The sequence below is a fragment of the Calliopsis andreniformis genome, chromosome 9 (genome assembly GCF_051401765.1).
Source record: "Calliopsis andreniformis isolate RMS-2024a chromosome 9, iyCalAndr_principal, whole genome shotgun sequence".
NCBI classification, from domain to species: Eukaryota; Metazoa; Arthropoda; class Insecta; order Hymenoptera; family Andrenidae; genus Calliopsis; species Calliopsis andreniformis.
Genome location: NC_135070.1, coordinates 10,512,234 through 10,538,233, shown reverse-complemented (window position 1 = coordinate 10,538,233; position 26,000 = coordinate 10,512,234). Strand labels below are relative to the sequence as shown.

The 26,000-nt window shown below is 41.9% G+C and overlaps 1 protein-coding gene across 4 annotated transcripts in view; it reads right to left on the bottom strand.

The window, feature by feature from the left end:
• Positions 1-26,000, bottom strand: part of Mub (poly(rC)-binding protein mub) — a 142,803-nt gene that overhangs the window by 34,897 nt on the left and 81,906 nt on the right. For 3 of the 4 annotated variants that reach the window (XM_076386086.1, XM_076386083.1, XM_076386085.1), the window contains exons 1-2: positions 11,018-11,159; positions 3,274-3,529 (exon numbers count right to left, since the gene is read on the bottom strand). In XM_076386086.1, coding sequence (XP_076242201.1) covers positions 3,274-3,354 — 81 coding nt within the window. In that variant the 5' untranslated portion in view covers positions 3,355-3,529; positions 11,018-11,159. Of the gene's footprint in view, positions 1-3,273; positions 3,530-11,017; positions 11,160-26,000 lie in introns of those variants that run through there. The other variant, XM_076386084.1, reaches the window with a different exon arrangement.

The window sequence follows — 26,000 nt, the reverse complement described above, 5'->3', positions numbered from 1 at the left end:
ATTTATTTATACATCAGCTAAAAAAACGATCTACATTATATCTTAAAAATATTAAGAGGAAAGTTTAGATATACCACTGAATTTTAATCAATTTCTAACAGTACAAGAACACTAAATTATACTTCCTTAAAACCTTAAATATCTTCTGTATCAAGTCTCTAACAACCCTAAGCCTCGCAGACCGCAATTATTACTTTCTCAAGATCCTACACGTACAGATACAACATTAGATACTTAACACTGTCCTAAACCTGTCGATTCATGCCAGCTGACGCCCGACAACCCTCGCGACGGCAAATGTTTGTCAAAGCCAGTAGTCGTATTTCCATTTGCCAAATAGCCGGGACCGCGAACTTTGGCGGCAGTTAATAGCCACGAGTAACACACAATGTACACCACAAAAAGATGCACGAACGGGGACGATCTTGCGCGGGTCGTTCGACGTCTACACGGGACGATTAATTGCCAACACGGGGAGACATTAATTACTCGTGTGCTACGAGCACGCCGCGGCCTGCGCGACAATTAATTACGAATCCAGGCGAGGCGGTCGCGTCTCGAGGCGCGCGAGCACGGAACGACCGAATCCAGCGAACTTCGACACCCTTAATAGATCGTAATAGATCGTAAAATCGGCGGAATACCATCACCTCGACCCGTGTCACCGAGCGTTCGCCAACAGGGCGTTTCGTTTTCACATTCGACCGAAACGAGACCCCACTGGGCGTTCGGCTGATTGCGAAACCGCTTAACGAAGGCATTGTACGTGATTTATTCAACGACGAAAAAATAGAAATAGATATGCCAGCGGGTCGGCGAAGGGGAAGTTCAAATTCTTGGCAGTGCATCAGACCCGAGGATCGTGCGTTTTCGATCGCGTCCATTTGCGTGTTCACCGAGAGCTTTTCTTTTCTTTCTTTTCCGCTGGGGTATTTGGGGCTGGGTATTGGATAATGATGGTATTTAAGACGTTGAGAATCAAGGGAAATTAATTACGATTTACGAGAGAGAGGAAAATGTGTCTATTGTTATAGATCAGATTTTTTGCCTTTTTCTGAATATTTTAATCGACAATGAGCTTCTAGTATATTAGCCTGAACAATAATCCTTTGAATAAATTTTAATCATAAAAGATTAGCAATACCTATAAACCCTTTAAACTAGATATCTAATTATCTAATTGGTGATTCAAAGCTGTTTCTTCATAAATGATTGCACAGAGCAAGTAATATTTACAATTTTCATCTTCGTAATAATAGAAATCTATAGCGACTAACTTACATCCATGTTACTATTTTAAAAAAATTATATTGAATTAGAAAAGGTAGATTACGATATCTCAATGCTTCGAAGAAACAGATACCTACAATAATTTCATCATCTTGTACTGCAGGCATTCCAAAACACTAAACACAAATAATTTCAGAACAAGATGTTCCAAAGTCTGTAATTTAGGAGGCTCGAGGGAAGAGGAACCCCGAAAACAGAGCAAGAAAAACCCTCGCGATTCCTATTCGTTTTTTTAGACACGCGGGATATCATCGCTCGCCCGTATATCCATGACCCGACTCAATAATAAATCGGTTAGCACGTGTAGTGCCAAGAAGGCGGTCGTCGCTTCTGCTGCACGACTTTTATTTTATTTTTGACGCGGGTTCGCCTCTTTCGAGACGAGTTCCTCGTTTTCCTGTTTCACGAACGGCCACGCCGAGGGAGGGAACACAGACTGGAATAAACGTCCTTTGCAATTCCGTGCACTCAACCTCCCCCCTTCGCCCTCGTACCCGCGCGCACGCAGTCGATATTTGTCTCTCGAGTCGTGCACCACTTAACTCGCGATATTATCCGCGGGAACGAGAGAAAGGATATGCATTAAAATGATGATTAAAAAACTGGAATAGTGCGAGCTTCCCTTTCTCTACGAGACTTGCGAAGGAAGTATTTCATAGTTGTACTTCGAAGCGAGTTAGGAAAATTTGAAATTATTTTATGGATCGAAAGAAGCACTTTGCCCATAAACAAACCTGAATAACTAAGTAAGTAATTACCTTCGTGTCTTCAAATTAAAGTGAATGAAGCATACGGTTACCGCTACTGAATTAATTTCAAATTAACGACATACTCTGTTCACAGAGTGCATCAAAACTTGCAACCTCTTTACCAACATCTCGTTACTTTTTGACACTCAAGATTGATTTAAAAGACATTATTTTTGACTTGAAATGTTCCTTCGTATCAAATTACTGACATTCGAAACGAACTGTGAAAATATATTCCCCAAAAGGAAATCAATAAGAAGATGAATGTCTGCATCCGGATGTAACGTTCCTCGACCGTGATCGCGCGAGTATGTGAATAAAATATAATGTGGCGAAAGAGGAGACACGTAAATATGCCGTAACAACCGTCAAAAAAGGTACAGCGTGAGGTTGGATTGACGAACGAGCGAGCTCAAATTTACAGCGGCGACGCGAGCCAAGACGATAACTATCCTCGTCTCGGTGCTTCGACAATTACACGATTTTTATTTTGGATCGGCGCAGAAAGGTGGTATTTTCGTCGGACTTGGATTACCATCCGAAAATAAACGCGGTACGCGTGGAAGCGGCTTCTTTGAAATTCGTAATTGCTGGCTGTTCCGTGTATCGGCGGCTTTGGCGATCGATAATATGGCGTTACCTTGTCCAAACTGCGAAAGTTCACCAGTGGTCGAAAACTTTCGACGAGAAGTTCAAACTCGTTTGGAAAATGAATCACAGAGAAACCCCTCTGCGAATTATTATTGCAAAAATTTCGCGTTAACGCTTGTACAAGAGGAGAAGACACAGCGTTACATTATTTCTATATGTGGAACTTTAAAAGCAGTGGGAACGAGAAAATTAATACATTAATTAATTAACACTGGAATTATCAAAGTAATGAAGAGGCTGAATAAAATTACAACTAAAATAAAGTTACAGAAATGATTTCCTTGATTTTCGTATTTTTTTCAAACCTTGCCATTCTGATTCTTCCAATAAAAATGTAAGTACCCTCGTTGAGAATTCTAGTGTTGAATTAATCCTCAATAATTTCCTCTGACTTCGATTTCGTTATAAATATCCTTACACTGGTAGAACTCATAAAGTCTAATTACAAAATGTAAGGATAGAGTAAAGCTACGTAGCGTTGGTAAATTAACAGGTGGTTCTTGTAGGGCCACATGGCTAACGAGCCAAAGAATCAACGCTGATCGATAAAACATGATAGTCGAACATGCTTACTGCTTCTTACCTTGCCCTGCATAATCAGGCGAATGGTCAGGGTGACCGAAGGATCGTCGTTCAAGACTGGTTTGTTATCCATTCCGTCCATAACGAGATCACGGGTTCTGTGATTACGATGGGAGACTTTCTTCTCAAGATTTGCGGAGGGAAAGGGTGTGGAGGAGGACAAGGAGGACAGGGGAGAGGTAAGGCGAGTGATTTTGGCTGGAGGGGTCTCGGGGGACGTGCTTCTCAAACGCTCCCAGGTATGCTCAGTCCTTGCACTGCAATCAGAATATACACCAGATTATGCATAAATCGACAGAAAAATAATTTATATTTCAGTCTTTACATTCTTATTATGGTAATTCGTTACTATACGACACGATATTCTATAAAAGCTTTAAAGTATTCTTCTTGTTAAGTGTGGTACGAGTATTTTTACTAACTTGCTAAGTAGAAAATACGAGTTAACATAAAGTATGAAGATTCCTAAGTGGTGGAATCAAATAATTCAATTTCAATTTAATAAATATTTTTGAGTATAAAATTGCTAATACATCCCTGGTGATTTTACTTAAGCAGGTAACGAAGTCGTAAATATAACACTATAAAAATAGTTGACAGATTCTTGATTTATCAGAAGCTATCCTACTATTTCACAAATATAAGGTCTCTCATTTACGTTCAATCATTCATTTGAGTTTGTAAAACTATCTCCTTTGCATAAGTACTAATCAAACCACTTGATTCATTCAAACTGCCATAATTAATAGATAACTTACAACGAACACAGCTCGAGTAAATTTCAAACCAGTCAATGTATGCATTAAGCAATACACAACCTAATTTTTCCGAAGCATTCGAAGTTACTGCAACTCATATTTCAAAACTGCATCGTTAGCGATCAATATTTCCGCGGCTCTTATCGTTAGAAACTCGAGATAAGGAAGCGTATCACCCCTACCCTAACTGGTTCATCACTTCTGCAAATTTCTAGTGACGCACGGCGTCTATTTTTATCAAAATTACGACACGCGAGTTGTAACTGTAACAATAACGCGACGCGCGCGCCACTGTCATTTAGCGCGATGGCACCCACAGGTTTCCAGGAACCGTAAAAATTCCCCGTGACGATGCCACGACTCGCGTCACCCATACGACACACGCTCAGCTGTAAATATGTTTTCCCCACGAGTACAAAGAAAATTCTGTTTCGGATCGACTCTATTTTGAACGCGCACGTGCATATCGCCTGTCCCTCCGTGTTCTTTGTCGTTCTTAACGAACCGCTTCCTCATTACAGCCACGTGTATAGAAGCCACTTAAATATAGCTTTCTATCACAAAGAAAAATCGCGCGGGAATTGAACGATGCAAGCTCGATGGAAAAATAAGCTCGGCGATTGTCAATCTGACGTTGTCTTTATACGGAAGCGTTATAACAGGCGGTTGGTGTAGCTGTTGCATGCCTACATTACTGTCGTTCAGAAGTCTGAGGTCGTGCACTATTTTATCCCGCCAAGTATAGCCAACGCTTTATGCGTCACGGACAGAGCCTGAGAATATACCGCAACGCGAAATCCTGTAGTCACAGATGTTAACCATGCTTACAGAACGCGTGCAATGCACTGTTTGCATCGATCATCTCACACGCAAATGTAGTGGGTATTTGTAAGATGATTCTATTTTGCCTCCAGCGTTCAGAAATTTCTGACGCAGTATTTCTGATGTAGAGATCATGCAGGTGAGCCATAAAGTAAGAGAAAAAAAATTAGATGAGGTTTCTTACAGATCGTTTGCCTGTCATTGAATTAAAATGTTACGAGGCAACTGTGGCACGTGTAGGAACGACGAAATCGTGTAAAGGGATTCGCGATTACGAGACGTTCGTCATTCTAGGAAAACGAGGCGCGATGCTTCCCCAGCCTATGGCTTCGCGCGTTCAGTTTCCAGGTCAAGCGATAAATACCTAAAAGTGCGACTTGGAAGCGACACGGAGCAGGTACGAGGATCGCGCACATCGTCGCTTATTTTACTTTCATGCATCGAATGCAATTATTCGAATCCCGAGTTCAAGGTTCACAGTCCGCTCTGTGGATACCTTGGCGGTTCGGTGGCTTTCGCTCGCTAGAGGACACCAGAATTTCTTTCCTCCGCAACGAAAGCAGTCATCGTTCTCTATCCCTCTATGGGTGCTAGTTTGAATAAATAATTTCGTATGGTTAGATTGCCTTCGTTTGTGGAATGAGGAGCTAAATATTGCATGAAATGGAATATGAAACGTTTCATATAATTTTAAGGTGAATGAACTGCAAATGCATTCAAATGTCGCCTAGTTTCTGGCGTTGCAATATTGCCGGTGCGTTATCATTACGTGCAAAATGTATCACAATTATGGAAGATACTACATATTCAACAGTTTCGATTATACTCGTGGGGTCGCTTTTGTCTCATAAATAGAGATGCGTAACTAACGGAAAAATTGACTACTGTGCTAACTAGCAATTTTATAACTAATCTTCGAAATTCGTAATTAAACAGCTAGTAGACATCAATTTATTTACTCTAAAAAAAAACTACGCGTTTGAAATACTTTTCATTGAACCTTGAAACACAGAAAGGCATAATGAGCTAAATTCACAAACAGTATGCTGAAATTTTATTCGCCATAAAAGACAAATCATCTCATCGTCGGCTTTCATGAGAACGTCATAGCATGTGGTATTCTATTTCCGTAATAAGAATTCATAGTACGTCGAAAGAAACTGTCGTGACCATAAATTCTCCATAACCAATGAAGTAAGAATACAATTCTTCTCCTACATCGTACTTTTCTTGGACTTGAATATTCCTCAAGCTTCCGAGATAAAAACCGCCCATTATCCCCCTCGCCAAGTAAGGTATCAAAGAACCTCTGAATCAGAAAACTGAATATCGCTAATTGGATACTGCACAGAACTAGTCTTTCTTCAGGGAGGCATTTTCTCGAAAACAACGTACATATTTTCCCATGTATCCCTTCCTCCGATTTTTATCTTTCCACTTCACCAAACCATTCAACCATCATCCCGAGCGCGCTCCCGTATTTTTAATAGCGGCGGGAGCAGCTAGACATCGCGTTTCTGTCGGACCACCCCGTATGCATTCAAACCAGATAGACTTCATAAATGGTGTTCCATTCTGTGTAGAAAACGGAAAGGGGTTCCCGCGTCCGCTGCTACGCCCCTTTCTCAATGCTCGCCCCCTCCTGCACCACAACCCTCACGCTCCTAAAAGTGCGCCAGACGGGTTTTCTTGCCTCTGTCCGTTACGTACGGCGCTTTCAGCTCGCACGTCTGGCTGTGCGTGTCGCGCACGTAGCGCGAGACACTTCGCCACGACAAAGAGACACTGGTCGCATGGTCTGCATGCCGCATTATCGAGTCGTACAGAAGCGTTATCACGGCCCGTACCTCTTTTTTTCATCGGCCCGATATATCGATCTCCATCACGGCTTCTACGTTTTTAGCGGTTACTGGATTCACTGACGACATTGCATGGTACCACAGCAGACTCTAGTAAGGTACGTGTCGCGTGAGAAGTCTTCTAGAAAGCGCAGCCTTTAATGCTTTCCAGGGGACTTCTCGTGGGACAGGAATAGTATTAGACATGCTGAGTAAGAAACAGCTACACTGTGAGAGTGGTTTTGCATTTGATAGAAAGAATATGCAGTACTGTGTGATACTGTCTATCCAGTGCAAAATCTGACTCTTATAGAATTGCTGTTGGTCGTTCAGCATGGGTAGTATTAAAGTCAGCTGTGACTATAAGAATAATACTTAAATCTTTCAGAACTCATTGTATCATTATCTACGTTTCACCCCATTGAAAAAGTCTAATAGAGTACTATCTCGATTCAAGTTCACTGCTTGTAATCACTTACATGCACGAGAAATGTGGGAATATAGAGCGTAACTATCAGCCGATATTACGGCTGCTGGCTATGTCTATCTAATATTGATCTGGTACAGTTACATATCTGAGGAAACCCAAGCGACCTATCGCCAATGTGTGATGCATGAAAGATATTACGAACTGCAAATACAAGGTTGTCACAGTTCGCACTGTTTTTCTGTTTTCTTATGGAAAAATGAGTCGAAAATGTTAAGAATTGTTGTCTGAAGAATCTTTTTTCGTGAAGTTTTGTCTTAGAGGCAATTGAGATATTTTTTACTTCTGCTTGAATGATCATTCGAGAGACAGTAGCACACGTGGCTGTTATGTTATGATGCTCAGGAAGCGCACAATTTTCCCATGAGTATACACGCGAGGATTCGAATACGAAAGTCACTGACGTTCACGCGTTAATTATACCGTGATAATGTGACTAGAAAACGGTAGGCATTGTTGGTTAGATCACGATTATAAGCACCGACGATCAACCAGATCGCAGTGACAAGTTATGCGCAGTTGCATGTCGATCGTTATCTACCAAACACTGTATATACCTCTTGATATCGCAAATTGTACGTAGAAATTAGTTTTACTGTTATAGTCACCGAGACAGATACTCCAACCGAAACTTCATAAATCAATTCTCTAAATCAATGAGTTCATACTAACAATAAAAAAATTGTCTTCGAATAAACTCTCAACAGAATTTCACCTAAAATTCCACCAAGCTTCGAATTCACTCAACTAAAAGAAATTTACCGAACCATAATCCCACCTGGCATTCAATGTCTCATATAAATGAATCGCCCAACAGAAGACCTGCAAACCGTTTGAACAAAATGAAAGACCGATTACCGTAAATATGCGTTATCCAACACCGATCCGCCTCCTCGCTCATCCTGCGGCGCTAATTAGCGCGACAACGCATCGCGAAATATTTGCATTTCAAATCGAAAAGCTTTGTTAAACCGAACACGCTATATCGAGCCTTCCCCCCTCCTTCTTTCTAATCGCGACCACGCGCCTCTGCACCGTGTGTCGACTGTGACCGTTTCGCTCCGCTGCTGCCCGCGATGCAATTGGACTGTGGAATTCAGTGCAATCTGCGTTCCGTTATACCTGCGTTCCGCACACGCGGAACGTAACCGACACGCCAATGGTCCAATCGTTTAACCACCGCCGAGCATGCCGCGGATCCTTGCGCGGATATTTCCCGTTCGTCGTAAAACCGTCCCGTCGTTTCGCGAACGCGACATCGCGGGTCGTTACACCAGGCATTGCGTAACGTTAACGGACGATCCCGCCGCGGGACTAATTCGAGCGATCAAGATCTGCCCATAATTCGCGCGATCCGGTTTGCACGCCGGGGATCAATTTGTTAATCTACAGTCAGAGGCAGAGAGATTAGTCGACAATTTCGGGAAATTATGCGAGAGGAATATAGGTTCGAATGCTTCGGATATATTGAATACTCTTAGAAACATTCGATTTTATTGAACATTTTTGGAAACTGGTGTGCGCTGGGAATTACTGGGTCGATTGGAACATTCCATCGAATTTTTCGAGTAAAATATAAGGTTTTTAGTTGGTTGATAAATGGCAGGAAGTGAGTGATAAATCTGTACCTGGGAATCAACGTGACTAGAATCCTTTTTTGTTGTTTTTCAAGAGAGCCGAAAAACAAGTGAAAATATCCATTGCTTGATATAGTATTTGAACTAGTTTATACTATTAAATATCCTTCACTTATAACGTAACTTCATTAAATTCCTATTATTCTAATGAAATGAAGAGAAAGCGATAGGATCTTATAAAAAACTTAATTTTGAGAAAAAAGGACTTGAGTTAGTCTGGTTCTGAGGTACAGAACTATATTCGGTTTTGATTAACCTGAAGGTATCTACTGTAGATTCTCAAGTAGTACTAAACTCAATCACTTAAAATCATTGAATTTTACATCAAGAATATTTAAGCTTTTACTAGATATTGGTAATCGATAAAGAGATTTCAGTTAGAATTTAAAAACATTAAGTCCTTAGAAGCTTCAACAATTTAACAAAGTTAGTCTCACGCTAATTATTGTTCTTTCCAGTGGTTATTCATAATTATTCTCCCCAACTCTTACACATCTAAAAATCTCACTCCTTGCACAATCTTGCGCAATACTGAACCATGTAGATAAATATCTCGGTAATTAAAACATTACTACTCCTTCGATTTTTCATTCTCAATTGAACTCGTTCTCTCCCACACAACACGAAACGAAGTACATACCTTCGTACGTAACGACAGAACTGGAGAACGAGAACGAGGAAAAGATGTCTGACAGAGGGGACAGAAAACGTCTGAACGTCCCGCTACCAATTTATCCATCGATCCCGCGCGAAATTTTCTCTTTCACCGACGGTGGAACCTCGCGAGCCGCGAGGGCTTTTACATAACGCGAAAACCGGCTTTTCCATAAACGCGGCTGGTCAACGGGTTCCACGGAATGCTATAGTTATTCCGCAGCAGCTCGCAATTCGCGCGCTATCAATTTAGAAGATAAACCGTAATCCGATTGGCAGGCAACGATACCATTTTACGACTCCTGAAACGGCTATCGCGGCCCTTTCACAAACTTCCGTCGTCACCGTTTCCACGCGAATGAGTCGCGGAGAGCGGGTAATCACGGCTGAGGTTCGAGGTACGGACATTCAACGACGTCGAAATCGTCGGGTAAACGTTTACACGTCGAGGAAAACTCGATCGTCTAATAACAGGGGAAATAATACCCTAGCTGTGGCATACTCTCGACCGGAAGTGCATGTTCGAAGGAGCTCTAAACGCGTACATCGCTGTCCTCTGTCTGGGGATCAAAAGCGCGGAGCGAAGAGTGGTATTGTTTCGGAGGACAGTAGCACGCGGTCGTATACATGGCGCGCGCGTATCGAGTGCGTGGAAAAAGGTACGGCAGATAGCGAGTCGACGACCAGAAGCGGTACAGTCAAGACAGAAACAGAGAGAGAGAAAGAGAGAACTAATCGCGAGTCTAGAATGTCCCGTCCCCCTCGCACACGTACACTCTCGGCGGCAGAGGCATTCGTACTCTACTCGTATCTCTCTCTCTCTCTGTATCTCTTCTTCTCTCCCTCTCTCGTTAAATCCCAACCGAGGGTAGGGGGACAGGGGAAAGAACCGATCGTTCGATTTGCCAACAGCACAGCAGCATGCTTCCTATTCTCGCTCGTTTAAATTACGCAGTCTACGAGCACTATCGTCGACGAACTACGCGGGACGATGCAACGCAGACACGCGGGGAACAATAGGAACACTAACCGCTCACTGCCACTGGTCCCGACGTGCTCGTCGACGATAAGATACAGTGCCGAGCACCATTATCGTTTTCCGCGACCGTTGCGTATAGCGCGCGGTTGTTCGCGCGCACGAAATCAGGAAGGCCAGCGGCTCGTCGGCGCTCGACCCGCCTTCGTTTTGCGAACCTTCGACCGTGTCTAACGAGCCGACGTCGACGCGGCGTCACACCATGCTGCGAGCCCGTCGTCTCCCTCCCGGCACCGTGCTCTCTCGTGCCATCCCGTGCACACCTTGCGCGCACGACTTCTACGACACGCGCGATTCAGAGGCAACGACGCCGCGGGCACGAGCACGCTCGTCGCGACTCCTGACACGGTATTTCGCGTAATTAATGCCGAGAACGATCGGCGGGCAGGGACAGGAACGCCGGCGCGGCGTGTACGCTATGGTGGCGCACCGTGGCCGCCACTCGTCGCGAGGCGTCCCGAAGGGATCGCATTTTAATGGGGCGCGGCCGTGTTCGGGATATTGTTTAATTACCTATATGCGCTCCTTAATCATCGGGGACAGGCCTGGCTCGCCGCATCGACGCACACTACACTCGATCCACAGGAAACGTGGGGAAGGGAAGAAAAACACTACACTCTACGCGACACTGGAAAACTGCACCACCTCGGCGGAACGCGAACGAGTCTACCTCGTTCTCTCGTACGTCCGGTCTCGCTCTATTCCGTCGATGCGCGGCGCTGTGCGCGCCGCTGCTGCGTGGTCGTCGCGCCTCCCTGGCGCCGCCTGGCGGCTGCTTCGGTTACTACGGCCAACCGCGGCACGCCATTGGCCGACCAATCGCGTTCAACCTTTGCCGCTCGAGTCGACGCTTGGCGCTAAGTTTGAACGCGCTTTCTTTGTCGAGGGGGCTTATTGTTCCGCGCTTGCAGCGTTTGTCCTCGTTCGGCCGTAGTGAATAGCGATAAGACGGGGAGAATGAATATCCGCCTGGGAGTTTGTGCGTGGAGTGGGCGAAAGTGTGATATAGAAGTATGTGTATTGTGGTGATAGGAGAGAGAAGCTGTGGAAAATTGTGGAGGAAGTCATTTTTAATTGTGAAATATATATTGGTGAATTTTTTGTTCAGTTTAGAGAGCTAACTGGGAGGGATAAGATTGCATATAGTGATAAAATTGTGAATGTTTTTTTAGAATTTACTGGCTGTACTAAATATTATATCTTTTGTCTTGATGTGATTATACTTAGTTTATGGGATTATTAATATCTTAATCTGGCATCTTGGAAATGTACGAAATTTCTAAGTATCTACTATTACTGGTAACTTTATAATGCGAGAAAAAATTGCAAAGGATTTCTATTGAGATTGTAGAGAATCTTGATAAGACACAAGTGAATAAACTATTATTGTCGATTGATTAACTCATATTGTAGTCTTTTGCGTGATATACAGGCTAAAGAATCTGTAATTTACCAGAGTATACGTATTGTATGTTCAAATAAACGAATATGCAAATGGGCACATCCTATGAGCAATGGTATTTGCGAATTATTATCAAGAGTATCGAAGCGATGTTAAAATCATTTCTCCCTGATGTTAATTTCATGAACTAATTCCGAATTCGGGGCAACGTAACATTGCAACGCGTGCATGGTGGTCGTCGAAAATCACCGTCTACGGTGATCGTCGAATGAATGCCCGTAATGACTATTGTAAATTGCATCTGTAGCAAATCAGCGCAATCGGCCGACCGGATTAAACCGTTTCGCCGAATTATGAGGGGCCACTAATCATTTCGTCAGCCTACACATATTGGTGACTAATTTCCGATGCAAATGTGCTGGACCACGTTTCTCGATTCGTTCCCCTGCGCTTATTCAACTTTTCACCGTCTGTCGAAGGACAGTTGGCTGCACCTTGTGCAAAAGTGAATGTTGCCCAATCGAACTTGATAATGAATGCTAGAACGTATGAACGGGCAAAAATCTGAAATTTTCAAACGAAGAAAGAACCTTGCTACAACTTTTTATTGGCTCAATGCTCAATTTCCTTTAACTTTTAATTATTTAGGATTTGTATGACCTTTTTATGGCATTCGTTAAAATTTAAAGAAGCAGTGAAATAGTATTTAGTGCTTGTAGTGGAAGAGTATTCTAGCTTTATCTGTGTATAGAAAAATATGAAATGTCTGTAGGATTCAGAGAAGGGCACTGCGCTAGTAATTCAAGTCCACCTGTTCAGTCTAATATTCTAAAATGAGGAACACTAATAGGTCAGTGTATAAAGGTGTACAGTTTGTTAGTTGTTCCACGTAGAGCTGCCCAGCAAATCCATTGTCACAATACGACATTATGTACGCAGGAAACAGTGGTTTTTATCGCTCGCTGGCAGCGTGGCAACATATTCCGAGGCTCTTTTCGCGCGTTTGACATGCAGCGACATATATTCTTGTAGATCAGTTACACGACCCATAATTTCCTGGGTATCGCGCAGCTGTTCGCCGAGCAAAACGCATAAACAAAGACCGCTTGAAACGAAGCGTAGAAAACGCGTGTAGATGCTTAAATACACGATTAATTAAACGCTGCACACTCGTGCTCGCCCGCGACCCATCACAGATTTTGTTAGACTGTGGACGTTGTTTACCGAGCATCCTTGGATGTAGCCACGACTTCCCTTACATCGTGGAAAGGCCATTATGACGACAATGGCTTCGCCATGGGTAATAGCGCGACCAAGAATTTAATTATCATTTTAGGCGGTGCGGAAAGCAATTATCGGAAATTCAGTTTGCAATGGCCAATGGAACCTCGGGGTCTAGACTAACGGCGCCCATGCTACTACTTCTGTACACCTGCAGAAGAGCAAGCTCATTAAGAAGTACTGTCATCGACGAGCGTAACACATTTAGGCTGCGTGTAGCTGCTGGACCAGGGACATTTTTCGGGTAACCGCTTTTATGGAAATAGGGCTATTATTCTGCCCTATTTACGGGGAAATGTATAGGGTATCCTTTAATGGAGTGATTCTAATTCTGTACGAAAGAATAAATCCTGGCAAGTGCGTTAGAATAAAATAGACTCCATTTTCATGAGTGAAGACATAAGGAGGGCGTTTCGTATTTTTTGGAATTATGATTTAATTAATCGCGAGTGTTTTTCTTATCCCGATAGGTCCGAGAAATATTTAAGAACTGCATTTTGGTACTTCGATATCTGGCCAAAAGCCAGAATCAGTTTTTCACGAAAACCAAATGAGTTATGATATTATAAATCTCACTACAGTTTTCTTTACATGTGCTATTAATTATTACAAGACTTCTGTGTGCAATCTATTATAATTCTTGGTTGTCGAATGAAATACTGTTGCAGCTCGAGAATAACTCAATTCTTGGAACTTCGTAATATCTAACAATGTTTAGTTGAAACAGTCTCTTTAGTTTGTCGCTATAATCATCGGTGATATCACAATTGAGCATTCATCAACGTTTACCACTGAGGCAACGAGAAATTGCGTAACTAAGAATAATGGCATTACACAAATGATTAAAATTGCCTATATAGATATATATAGCGGACATGAGAACTTAATAGCTACTTTATAGTATTTCTTAGAAGAAAATCACATGAATAAATGGAAAACAGCAGTACCCTCAGCACTATCAAAATCATCGGCATGACTTACAAGAATTTAAAATCAATTTAATTGCGACTCAAACGCAAATCTTAACTTACAGTGCTTCAATACTAAAAACAAACCTTTCAATAAAAATAGTATCGATTAACCACTTGATTCCACCTCTTCACACCTTGAGCCTACTAATTTATACACCTCTGGATATTCCTATATTATCCATACAGTAAAGCAACGCGTGGAAAAATGCAGCAATAGTATACGAAAACGAATTCCAGATCGTCGTCTTCCCTGTTAAAGCACTCTAAAAAATTGCGGACAGTTGTATCGTTTCAAATAACATGTCGCTTCGTTGAAATCGAAGCAGCAGGACGCGGAACGCGGCCATCGCAATATTGTAGATCGGGGTGCAATGGTATAATATTTTCTGAACGGTTAGAACCCGAGATATCCGTGCGGGCAGGAGCAGCGACACAATTCTCGAGATGTTCTCCATCGCGCTCTGAACGCCAGTAAAATCCACCGGGGATATGCCTCGAATATCGGTTCTTACACTCTTTCAATGGTGTCCGCAGATTGATCGAAGAATAGCTCCGAGATGGGGGATATTAGAAATTTTCCTTTGAATGGAATTTAGTTCGTTACGTAAACGGAGTTTCTTGAAGACTCCTGTGATGGGAGTTATGAAACACGAAACGATTGGGCGGTCACAGATTTTGTAACTTTTTTAACTTCCTGAATTCGGGAGTGAAACTTTGTTCCCCGCTTTCTATAGTATTCAAGTCGTTAATTTTTATGTAATATACAACAAATACTACAATAATTTTGTTCCTCAGAGCCAGAGTAGCCCAAGTCCACTTTTTTCAAAATTAAGTTTTTTACAGAATCTTATTGCTTTGTCTTCATTTCGTTAGAAGAATAGGAATTTAGTTAAGTTGCGTTATAAATGAAGGAAATTTAATAGTATAAACTACTTTGAATATTATCTCTGAAAAGTAACAAAAAAGGACTTGGATTATTCTGTCTCTGAGGTACAGAAGTTATATTTGAGAAATTTGGCAGTATAGGATTGTACGCTTTGAAGTATCTTTATATGAATTTCTATAATCAAACTGGCTTATATAATACTGAATTCAAACGATTCAAAATATTACATTACTACAAAAATTTTCGTTTAACGTTCATTGCATTCAGAAAGTCAGCGTTAGAGGTGGCGTACAGTTCAGTATATCTACTTTGAACCTCGGCTAACTCTGACCGCACAGTGGAATGTTGAAAGAATGCTAATCCGTTGGCTTAAACTTGATTCAACGCTCGGCAGCTGGCTGCAAAATTATTGTCTGCTATCTCATCCCTCCGCTTCTCCCTTAAGGCACAGTTATGACCAAACCCTAGAATATCCTATGGGAGTCTCTGAAATGCTATTGTTACGTGCTACTGTGGAGTAATAACATACCTTGTAAGAAACAGCAACATAACTTGTCGTAGCATTAAATTAATTATAATGCTGAAACTGAACAGTATACTAAAGTAAAAGCTAAATAATAGAGCTCAAAGGATAAATAAATTTTCTGCATAAATCCTGCCTAAGATAATTTAAACGACAATTCAATTCTATAAATAAAAGTTTCCTTCGCGTTTTACTTCAAATTTAACCGAACTAAATTCAATTTTACGCGAAATCGCAATGTGTTTCTTTTCACTCAGCTATAGTGGTCGCTTAATTGGATTTTAAGCTGTTGACATTACTTAGATTTTTTGTAACTGAGCAAGTACCGCGAAAAACGAACACAGAAACGCAAAACGTGGACTGAGAAAGACTCGAGAGGGAAACGAGTCGCATCGCTCGCTCTTTATCATTCAAGCCGCGCTCTTTGAATGAAGAAAAGCAGCTGTGAGGGAGGAACGTAATTTTTCCTTGTATCTATCAGTGTCTCGTTATGGCTGCTTTATGTATATCTATACGACAGACACAGACAGGGATTCGCGCGTCGGCACGCTTTAATGCTCTTACTCGAATCCACGCGCAGAATTGCGATTTTCCATTTTCTCCGATCGCGGAAATTCCAAGGTATTACGCGCGAATTCAAGATGCTCGCTCGAAAAGATCGATAACTATGGCACTGAAAGAAGCTGGTATAAAATACTGTGACCGTTCGCGTTTTTTCTTTTCATCGAAGAACCGGAACGTTCAGATTAAATCGAGTTACGAACTGGTTATTTATCATTTTTGTTACGATCGATGGAAGCAGCGATTTCGAGTGGAGAATATTTCAGTAGACTTGAGAATTTATTGCGTGTCGAAATATTATAAAACATTTGAAATTTATGGAAAACAGCAAATTTTAGACTGTTTGAGAAAAAGTAAGTTTTCATTTATCATATGTGGAAATTATCGTACGAAAGACACTTAACTGTTGTACAACAAATGCTCACTTGGACCCTAAGTACAGTACAAGATTTTAAATGTGTAATAAATTTATTTGTAAGAATTATACAAGAGATACACTTATTGCATGCGCCAAGTGTATAGAAAGGTAAACAGAAGTAAAGTATGTAATGTTTCAAATACGTTTTTTTGTATAATTTCTTCTCAAAACTAATTTGCAAAAGGAATTCTATTACGATTCCATTCGTAATATATATCTAAAGAGACTTGAAAAATTTGAAAATTTGAAAATTTTAAGGTCTAAAAAATATAGAGTATTGGGGTTTCTGAGTGACTCCACTCTGGTCTGCCAAAGACTAAATAAACGTTACTCGTCAGATATGCAGGGGATTAGGTAACCACCTGAACAGCCAGCATTATCGTAGATCACTATTCCATACTTGTCAACGATTCAAATCTGGACATCGTAAAGCTGTATTACTGTATTAATAACACAGTATCACTACCAGCAGTATCGTTAACCCTAGTTTTAACGTTAACGATACTATAACACGATACTTACAGTTCTAACATTAGCACACCGACTAATTAACAACCTGCCCCGACGCCGCAAGTACCTTTCCTATCCCAATTTCCCCATCTCAGGATTTTATCTGACTAACCCTCGAAACGGCAACGAGATCGTGCAGCTTGACCGCGAGACCTGTCCCCAAAACAGGGACGAGGAAGCCAGAAACGGTGCTTGACCCCGGCCACGTCGCCTCTGTCATCACCTCTATTTCCTCTCCGCGAACGCAGAGACGTTTCGTCACACTGGGTTTCAAGCTGCGCAAACAAATGCCTCGATACGCACCGAAGAGAACTAGCGAAACCATCACCCCCTCGTTCCGCGGGAGTAGCTCTCAGCCGAGAAATCCTCAGTCCTCGGCTGGAGGACGTTAAGGCTGACGGAAATGAGGCGACGTCTGCGAGCCCGACAAGATTTTCGACCCAGATGTAAGAGGGAGCTGGGGGATCTCGTCGCTCGACGCACCCAGAGGGAAGGAAAAAATGGGAAAAACGGAGGGGGACGATATCGGGATAAGCCGTACAGTTATTGGAGCTCTACGCGCAGGTTATTGGAACGATTCTTCGCCACCGACCACCGTTTCAGACGCGTGAATACCGCCAGCAGCCAGGACGAGTGGTTCTTTCTCGCGGTTAGAAGACAGCCAGGGAATATTGAGCTGGAAAATTTTCCACGATTCACCGAGCTGGGTCTAATGAGGTGACGCGGAATTACGGACGGTCGCTCGTCTGCCAGGCTTCTGTGCGCGGGAGTGCGTGGGGGTGCTCCAGTCGGGGTAAATAGAAATTGAAATCTGAGTTTGTTTGGCTGGGGTGCTTCAACATCGAGACACAGTAATTAGAAAATTACTCGGCGAGGTAGCTTTAATAATAATTCCTGATTCCAGGGAAGATTAAATGGCGATTCATTTGTATGTAAAACACCCTGACTGAGACGATGAAAATTAAAAATGTCTATGCATCCCTCCTATTTTACTAATTTGTAAGTATACTGAACGAGAAATTATTGTATTTTCTGGAGTTAAACTGTGAGATTTATTAGGTCTTCCAAAGGGTTGGGGATATGAAAAACAAATCTTTTTGAAAGCCCAAATGTGTACTTTCATAAAAGTATGTTTCATTGAACGAAACTTTGGAAAAGTTTTTGGGAAACCCATTTAAAAGTTTCTTTTGAAGTACTGAGTTTATAAAGTCAACTTATTCGATTTTCTCTAGAAATTCATCAGTCACTAAATCAACTACATGTCCTGCAAAGAAAACATGTCCGATCAATACTGGATAGTTTCCCTACCTTGACTTTATCCCAAAGAATTACGTGTCTACCTTACACATCTAATCCCCACTAATTCCACCTTTACGCCGCGGAGAATCATAAAACCAAACATATCCTTAATTCCTCAAAGCAGTCCTCTCTTCATGGAAAGTTGTCACACAAAATACGCAGTACAACGTCCCATATTTCACAGAGGCTGCCCGCGGAAGTACGACGACGACCTGAGCAAACATTTTCGTTCGACCACGCGTTTCGAATCCTTCGCCAGCCTTTAGGCATCGACTCCTCGTCCATTTACTGGAAGCGACGTTTCAAAGGGGTCCTGGGTAAAAACGTTGGTTACTGTTTTGTTTCAATTCGCTTGACTAATTGCGAGCGTTTCAGTATCAGCGAGACGAGGCACAGAGGTAGCTAGAATATAGAAGAGCTTCGGTCGCTCGAGGCCTGCAAACCCTTTCATCTAGGAGGCATTGTTCCTCGGCTCTTCTTCGCTTTCTTTCTCGTCCCTCCCTTCGCTCCACTCTTCGCGCTTTCGTCTTTGGTGGCTCTGTCGCGGCTCTAAGGCTTCCTTGGATTCGGCTCGCCTGGACTGTACACCTTGACCGGGTAGCGTGTACGTCGGTTGTTTAATCAGGCCTCGTTAGGAATAACCCGGGGCAACGTCACCTCGACGCGTCCCTCGGGCCAGATGCTTCTAATGAAATTCTAACGAGTCCGGATATTCGGTAAGTGGATTAGGATTTCCACATTGTTCGTGCGAGCGGTTAACGCGCGTCACTGACGCCACGGTTGGCTAAATCGGATTGACGACCGATAACGCGTCGATCAAGAAGCGACTATGGAAATTCGAACACCGAGAAGTGCTGGATTTACGAATCACTGGGTGGTAGATGGCTGCACTTATTATTGGTATACTGAAGTAGGACTTCTCATCTTCTCCTTTAGGCTGTCTATTAGGCTAATTAGAAACTAAAGATTCTTAACTAAAATATCTATTTTCGCAGTCCCTTTACTTACAGGAAAAGCTTCGAAAATTTATTCTTCATCTCATTTTTTGGAAAATACAGGGTGTCCAAATTGAATAAGACCACTGTTCTCTTCTGTTTTTAGTAACACAATAATCTACAAAAACTATACAAAAGATTATTCTTCTATATTCTATGATATTCCTCCTTCGAAAACATTTAAATTATACTATAGACAATTTTCGTATCAGTAAAAACGAAAGATATTTAGGTGGTCTTCAACTTGGATACCTTATGTAAAATAATAAGATCTTTCTACTACCAACTATAGGATATGTTTCCCTATTTCAAATTTCTGGTATAAAATAATAAATAATATATTTGAGTCCATTTTACAGCGATTCAAGTTTGACAATGGCAAGCAGAGGATGTAAATTGCACCTTGTTAAAGTGAACGCTTTGGAAATCAACAAGCCGGGGTAGGAAGAAGGAAAGCAACAATTTTGCATTTATCTAAGTCCTCGCAGCATCTGTTTCATTAATGGAAACTGTTCCCTTCTTGTAAGGTTCGTGCAAAGGTTTCCATTAACCCTGTTGAAACGTTGACGGGCCGAAAGCTCGGAATTTTGGTGGTATTCTGTATTTCGGTTACCAGCCCTTTCTATCTCGTGTACCGACCTATAAATCACATAATTCTCCTCCTCCATTATGGTTAATCTCCGCGTATACGCTGTCTCTCCGCGTCTGACTTCGAATTTCCATTCCAGGTCCGACGTTTCATCCACTCTATCTCCTGATGATTTTCGAATCAGCGTCAAACAGAGATTTATGGAGACATCGTCTCAACCGTGAGGAATGTAACGTCGGCGAATATAAACGGTGCCAGTTTGAAACCGTTCTACTTTATATCGCTTTTAATCAGCCGAGATTGAAATGACAAGTGAGAACGAAGAAGCACGCGAAGAATTTAATGTTCTCTTCTGACTTTCGGAGTCTGGTTTCCTTGAATTACGAGCTAAATGCAAGTTCCTTGAGTTCTCGAATTGTATATTCACTATAATGTATAATATTCACTACGAAGTAGTAAAAAAAGTGCATCGAATGTATCCACAATTTAGCAGCAGAAAAGAAAGGTTGGTCGATGGCATCAGATTCAAATCGAGCCATGAAATTCTCGCCTCTGTCAACAATTCGACAATTGACTGGAATTCAGTGTCGACGTGGCGTCATTATATGTATCACGACCATGTGTCGACATGCATATGCATGGGAACTTCGTGAATGCACACAGGGAGTGCATACAGAGGTGGCGCGTGCATAAACACGCGATGGCGCGATCGCAAATTATCTTTGCACTTCCAGATGGCTTTGGGATCGTAGATACTTGGGTACGAAGGAAATTCTCTACTTAGACTTCTATTTTACATACTCATATCACTTTTGAGTTTAGATTTTTCAACTATTTCTTAATGTATGAATTATTTTTATTCTATCACTCAACTTTTCTTAGCATTTCCTTAAATATTCAAATTTTAAAAAATTCTAAATATCTTTATTTTCATTAGTAGACTCGAGGGATATATCGTAACTATCTATAACTGTGCACATCTAAATTATTATCATCATGTTTTCGAAACTCCTTCCCATCCGTGTTTCTATACTTCCCCACTAAAGTCAGAAATTAAAGCAAAGTTAATTTCCGTTGTTTCCCCAGCAACGAGGTTGAAGATGGTAATTAGTATCGACTGACATCGTCGTGTTTACCCTGTCGAAAGTTCGTCTCCCACGAACACGGAAGTTTCAGAACGACAACTTATTACTGCTTGACGTATTTAGCCGAAAATGTTACGTAGTTAATCGTATATGCCGCTTAAACGTGTTTGGTTCTGATTTTCCTTCGTGTTATTTCGCTCGAAGAATGTTGACTAGTTGACACAGGTAATTAATGATGGAATAACGACAAGCTTCGTGGATAACCTGCGCATTTGCTAATTGGATGAATTGTTAGGTCGATTTCTCGCCAGTACATGAAGTTTATCCTATTTATTTGAATTTCTGTTTATTGGATATTTAATAAATGCTTAAATTATCATCGAGGTAAATGAACCCTTCTCAATGCACAGAATTTCATTTCTGTTTTAGTATAACGCGTCGATGAAATTAGGACGTTCATGTAAATTACATCGAGCACAAAACATTTAATTCATGATCTCGACGACAGTTGACGTGTCACCGCAAAATGCAAGGATTTTGCGGTGAGAACAGCTTTGACGACTGAGCCACGCTTCTAACTGACACTCTGACTGACACTGTGCAAATGCCTTTATACAAGGACGTACCGATGGATACTTCGAAGTGCACGAGGATCTCCATTACATCGTAGCACAGTTCAATGCACGATACGTTCAACTGTCTAAAATAGGAAAGGAAAAGCATTTCCCAAAAATTTTCGAAAAATCGTTGCTCCATTTTTTTATCTTCCTCTAGTTGACACTAAGTTCTAGTGTCCATACACAGTAAGTTACTAAATTACTTACCACTCCATTAAATTACTAGAGATGTATGTTCCAGCTGTATGATTTAATACTAGTCTACTAAAAATAATAAAATTAGCTAGCAGAAAAGTATTTCGAATTTGACCACTTAATCGAAGTTTCATTGTACAGATTAACAATGAGTTATAAAATTTGAATTCAGCCCATCTTCAGGAAGCTACCCAAATCCATGAAGGAAGAGGACCTCCTTTCAAAGTGCTCTTTTTATTTATACGTAACAAGCTTTCCAGCTCGGATGCTTGTGCTTCATCCAAGCGAGCTACACGCGGCTGGGCTAGCACTTTCGAATAAGTTCAACCCTCCTGCACAGCCACGAGCACATGCACACGCTCCGTCATAAACTCCCACTCGACAGTCTTACATATGTTCGCCCGCTGCTGAGTTCAACTTCATCTCATCCCGAAAAGCTGCGTCGAACTCGGGTTATTAAATTCGCCGCAGCTCCCAGACATCCGCGAACCCAAGACCGTCTCTCGTTCCCTTTCGTTAGAGTCGCGGAACCGAGTCGAGGATTTCGCCTGGCCCTCGAAACAGTGTTCGCGATGAATGATCTTGCTGTTTCAGATCGTCGATGAATGGAGAAGAAATACTGAATCAAATTTACATGGTTCACGGAAGATTCTTCTGAGCAGAAGGGAAAAGAAGAGAAGAAAGCAAGTCAGAGAGAAGCGGATGAGATGCGATGAAATAAATCCTTTGCAAAATTCTTATTCAAGTGTATGTCCTTTCACGACGTTTTGCAGTTTCGTTAATGGATGATTTTGAGATTACTAAAGGTGTACGTATAAGAAGAGATTTAGGCATGGCTTTAGGAATCTTTGTGGCCCGAATTGATTGCTATAATAAAATTGTTACACTTAAGAGACTTTAATTAATATTAGTATTACTAAGTGAATCTAATTATTTGATTTGATTTGAGAGATTTGATCTAACTTATCGATTTTATTGCATAAATCAGATTCGATAGGTATCCATGGAATGGCATCCTTCAAAGCAACTACTCCAGTTCGAGGACTCGGTTTCTAGCTATAGATATTGCAACTGTTGAACGTTGGTATGCGACTGAGGCTCATGCTTCCATCGACTCTCCTGCTTGTAGCGCAGATGCTATGCACAATTGCATCGTTCGCGTGAGAAATAAATCTGATAGACCCACATTATAATGCTGAATTACGTTAAAGTAAATTGACATACAGAGAATAGTAAGCTAAACTAGTAACCAAATGATCAGTTAACCCGCGAATCCTCGAACACCTAGTACCTACATCTAACTCCTTATAATTAATTCCACGAATTCAATTGAAATAAATTAAATGAAATTTTACTCTACCTCGATTCATCACTGATAAATTGAATAGCACTGTTTCTTTCAATTTTCATTATTTTCCAACATCCATACCAACCCACCCAGGAAATCAATGTACCTACACTCTCCAACGTTGCTTTCTCCAGACTAGGGGAGCAGCCGATAATCCCTCCGGATTTCCATACCGCTGTTAACACAATACCGTCGGGTCACGGAAAATCTCGTGTTCACGAGCGTTTTAGGTGGATCAGGCAGCTCCTCGCGTCTCATATAAAACTTAAAAGTACCGAGACCACAGTGAGCAAGGCCAGCAATAAAACGACTGGTCAGCAGTGTGTTAACAGGCCAGCGGATCCGTGAATCCCTATTCGACCATCTGTATCTGTCCATCGTGCAGAATCCGAAGAAAGCTGCTGTAGAGTCTACGAAAAGCGGATGGGCCAGTGAAAGGAGCGGGCTGGAAGTTGGCTGAAAGGCTCTCCTAGATCTGATGGACCGGTTTCGACTCGTGCTACGTATATCGGCGCAAGGACTACGGCTTATCTCCCCGCGTTGCCTCGAATCCTAACTCGTCGCGCGAGAACGCGAGGGCGGGGTCCTCTCTAACCGTCGAAAATAGAAAATTCGGGGTTAGGAAATGAAAATGCCTCCGGCTGGGCGGGCTGTAATAACGCCTCGAAGACGATGAGGCGGAAGTTTCGGAAATCGAAAGGACGTCGACATGGGCGGGGACTGAGGGGATAGAGGGGATGGAGACGGTTCGGTATTGATTCACGGGCCTCGGGAATTTCGGCTGATTACACGCGACCCCTAAAAAATCGAGGGGCCGCGGCTCGATATGGAGCTCGCGAGCGCGTCGCGGGGCGGCCATCTCGAGAGCGCTCGCTGAACCAACGATTTTTACTTCAACGGGCTTGTCTCATGACTACTTCAATTCAGCTCGCCTTAGACAAGTGAAATTACGCAGAGTGAAGTACATTGTGTGCAGTCCTTGCCATTTTCAAGTTTCATTCCGGGAATGTTGGTTTTTTCATTTTATCAAATATGCACAGGAGAATTTTTAAGCTTCTCTATAATTGAGGAGTCGATGGAAACGATTCTTCTCCGTTTTTGACTCTTTTCAAGAGAGGAAAAAGTAGATCAGTATCTTCGATTTTTGTTCAGGAGATTGAAATTTTTTTTAGCAAAATATTCATCGTGTTATACATACTGTTCAGATTTGTTAAATAAAATAGGGTTTCTCTACTTTTTCTGAGGTGATGGAGATTGCACGAAGTCTTCTAATAATATAAAACTATAATTCTTTTTCAGGATTTCTTTACATAATATGAAAATTCATTTGGAACTCAAGATCACTGTAAAAACGAAATATTACACTGGCAGTTAATGATCATAATTGCGACAATTTTCAAAGCCCTAGCCAAGAATCCAGAAATCCAGACTATTAACCGATTCAACGGGACTTGGACAAGCAACGCGCGCAAATCCAAGACTTCGCGTCCATTGCAGTTCTATCTCCCAGTCCAGTCTGCTCTTCGCGTTGTGTACAAAGAACTCGTCGAGGGCCACGAGATTTATGAGATGAAAGAAACGAAACGGAGGATCCCCGAGTCCTTCGAGGCGCAGCGAACTGAATCTCGTAATTAACATTTTTATTCGCCTTAGTTACTTTTCCGGAGTTGGTGCCGTTTTGGTCCCGTCAACCAGTCTTTCTTCCCTTCCAATGGCGGAAGTTTACCGAGAAACCGGAGAACTGCGAAAGAAACCAGGGGATATTGTCCGCGGAAGAGGTCGATTAGATAATTACTCGCACCGTCGAGGACGGGGCAGTATCCCATGGATCTTTCTATCTCCCGACAGGTTTCATCCTGAATAGTGTATCTCTTGCCTCTCCTCTCTCTCTCTATCGTAATGCCATTGTGCCAAACCATAGCAATTTTTTTTAGGGCTTAATTAAAATCCAGAAGAAAGAAGTCTATTTATTTTTCATCGTTTCTGGATAGAAACGGATTTAACCAACCATGGAACGCAGACGGTCTTTCAGAATTCTTAAAGAGTCTAGAGTTTCTCGCGAGAACTTAATCGCAGGGAATAACAGTTTCCTCGAGAACAGAACGCGTTGCTTACTCGACACGCTTGAGAATAGGTTGTTCGAGGCGAGTACCGTCGGTGATGCTACTCGTTAAGCGAATTAATTGATGCACTCTTTGAATCGAGCAAAGTGATTTGGTATTATGGCACGGGGAAAATGGAAAGAATTTTGTTGCACTATTTGCGTGCGTCGTATGAAGAGATTTAGAGACTGAAGCGTACAGTGGTGAATACGGTAAACTGAATGCGCGCTCCAACCGATATCGATCTTTTGTTAACCCGATTTCCAATCGACCTTCTCTTTGTAAAAAATATTCAATATTCTTTCGATAACTCGGAAAACTGGGAATTGGAAAAAATCTATTTGATTTAAAAAACATGAAGCTTTTTCACGGCTTGATACTACGTAGACACGTGGAGGGAAAAAATATATAAGTGAATTTTATTGAATTCGCAAACATTCATTAAATACAAAGGTACGGACCTATTTGATAAGGGAAAGAATTTTTTCTACCGAAGGAAATCTTGTACCCTTGTACGACCTACTTCGTTCAGAAAGCCTAGTATTCCTCTTTAAGCTCGCGAGAGATCATTAACTCTGAAAATGCATCAAATTTTTGGTTAGTTGAGTTTTCCTACTCTCCGAGGGTTCATTTACTTCGCTATGAACCGAGTTTCCTCGTGCGCTTTCAAAAATTAGGTTGATTCGTTGCAAGCTGAACTCGAATATAATTTCA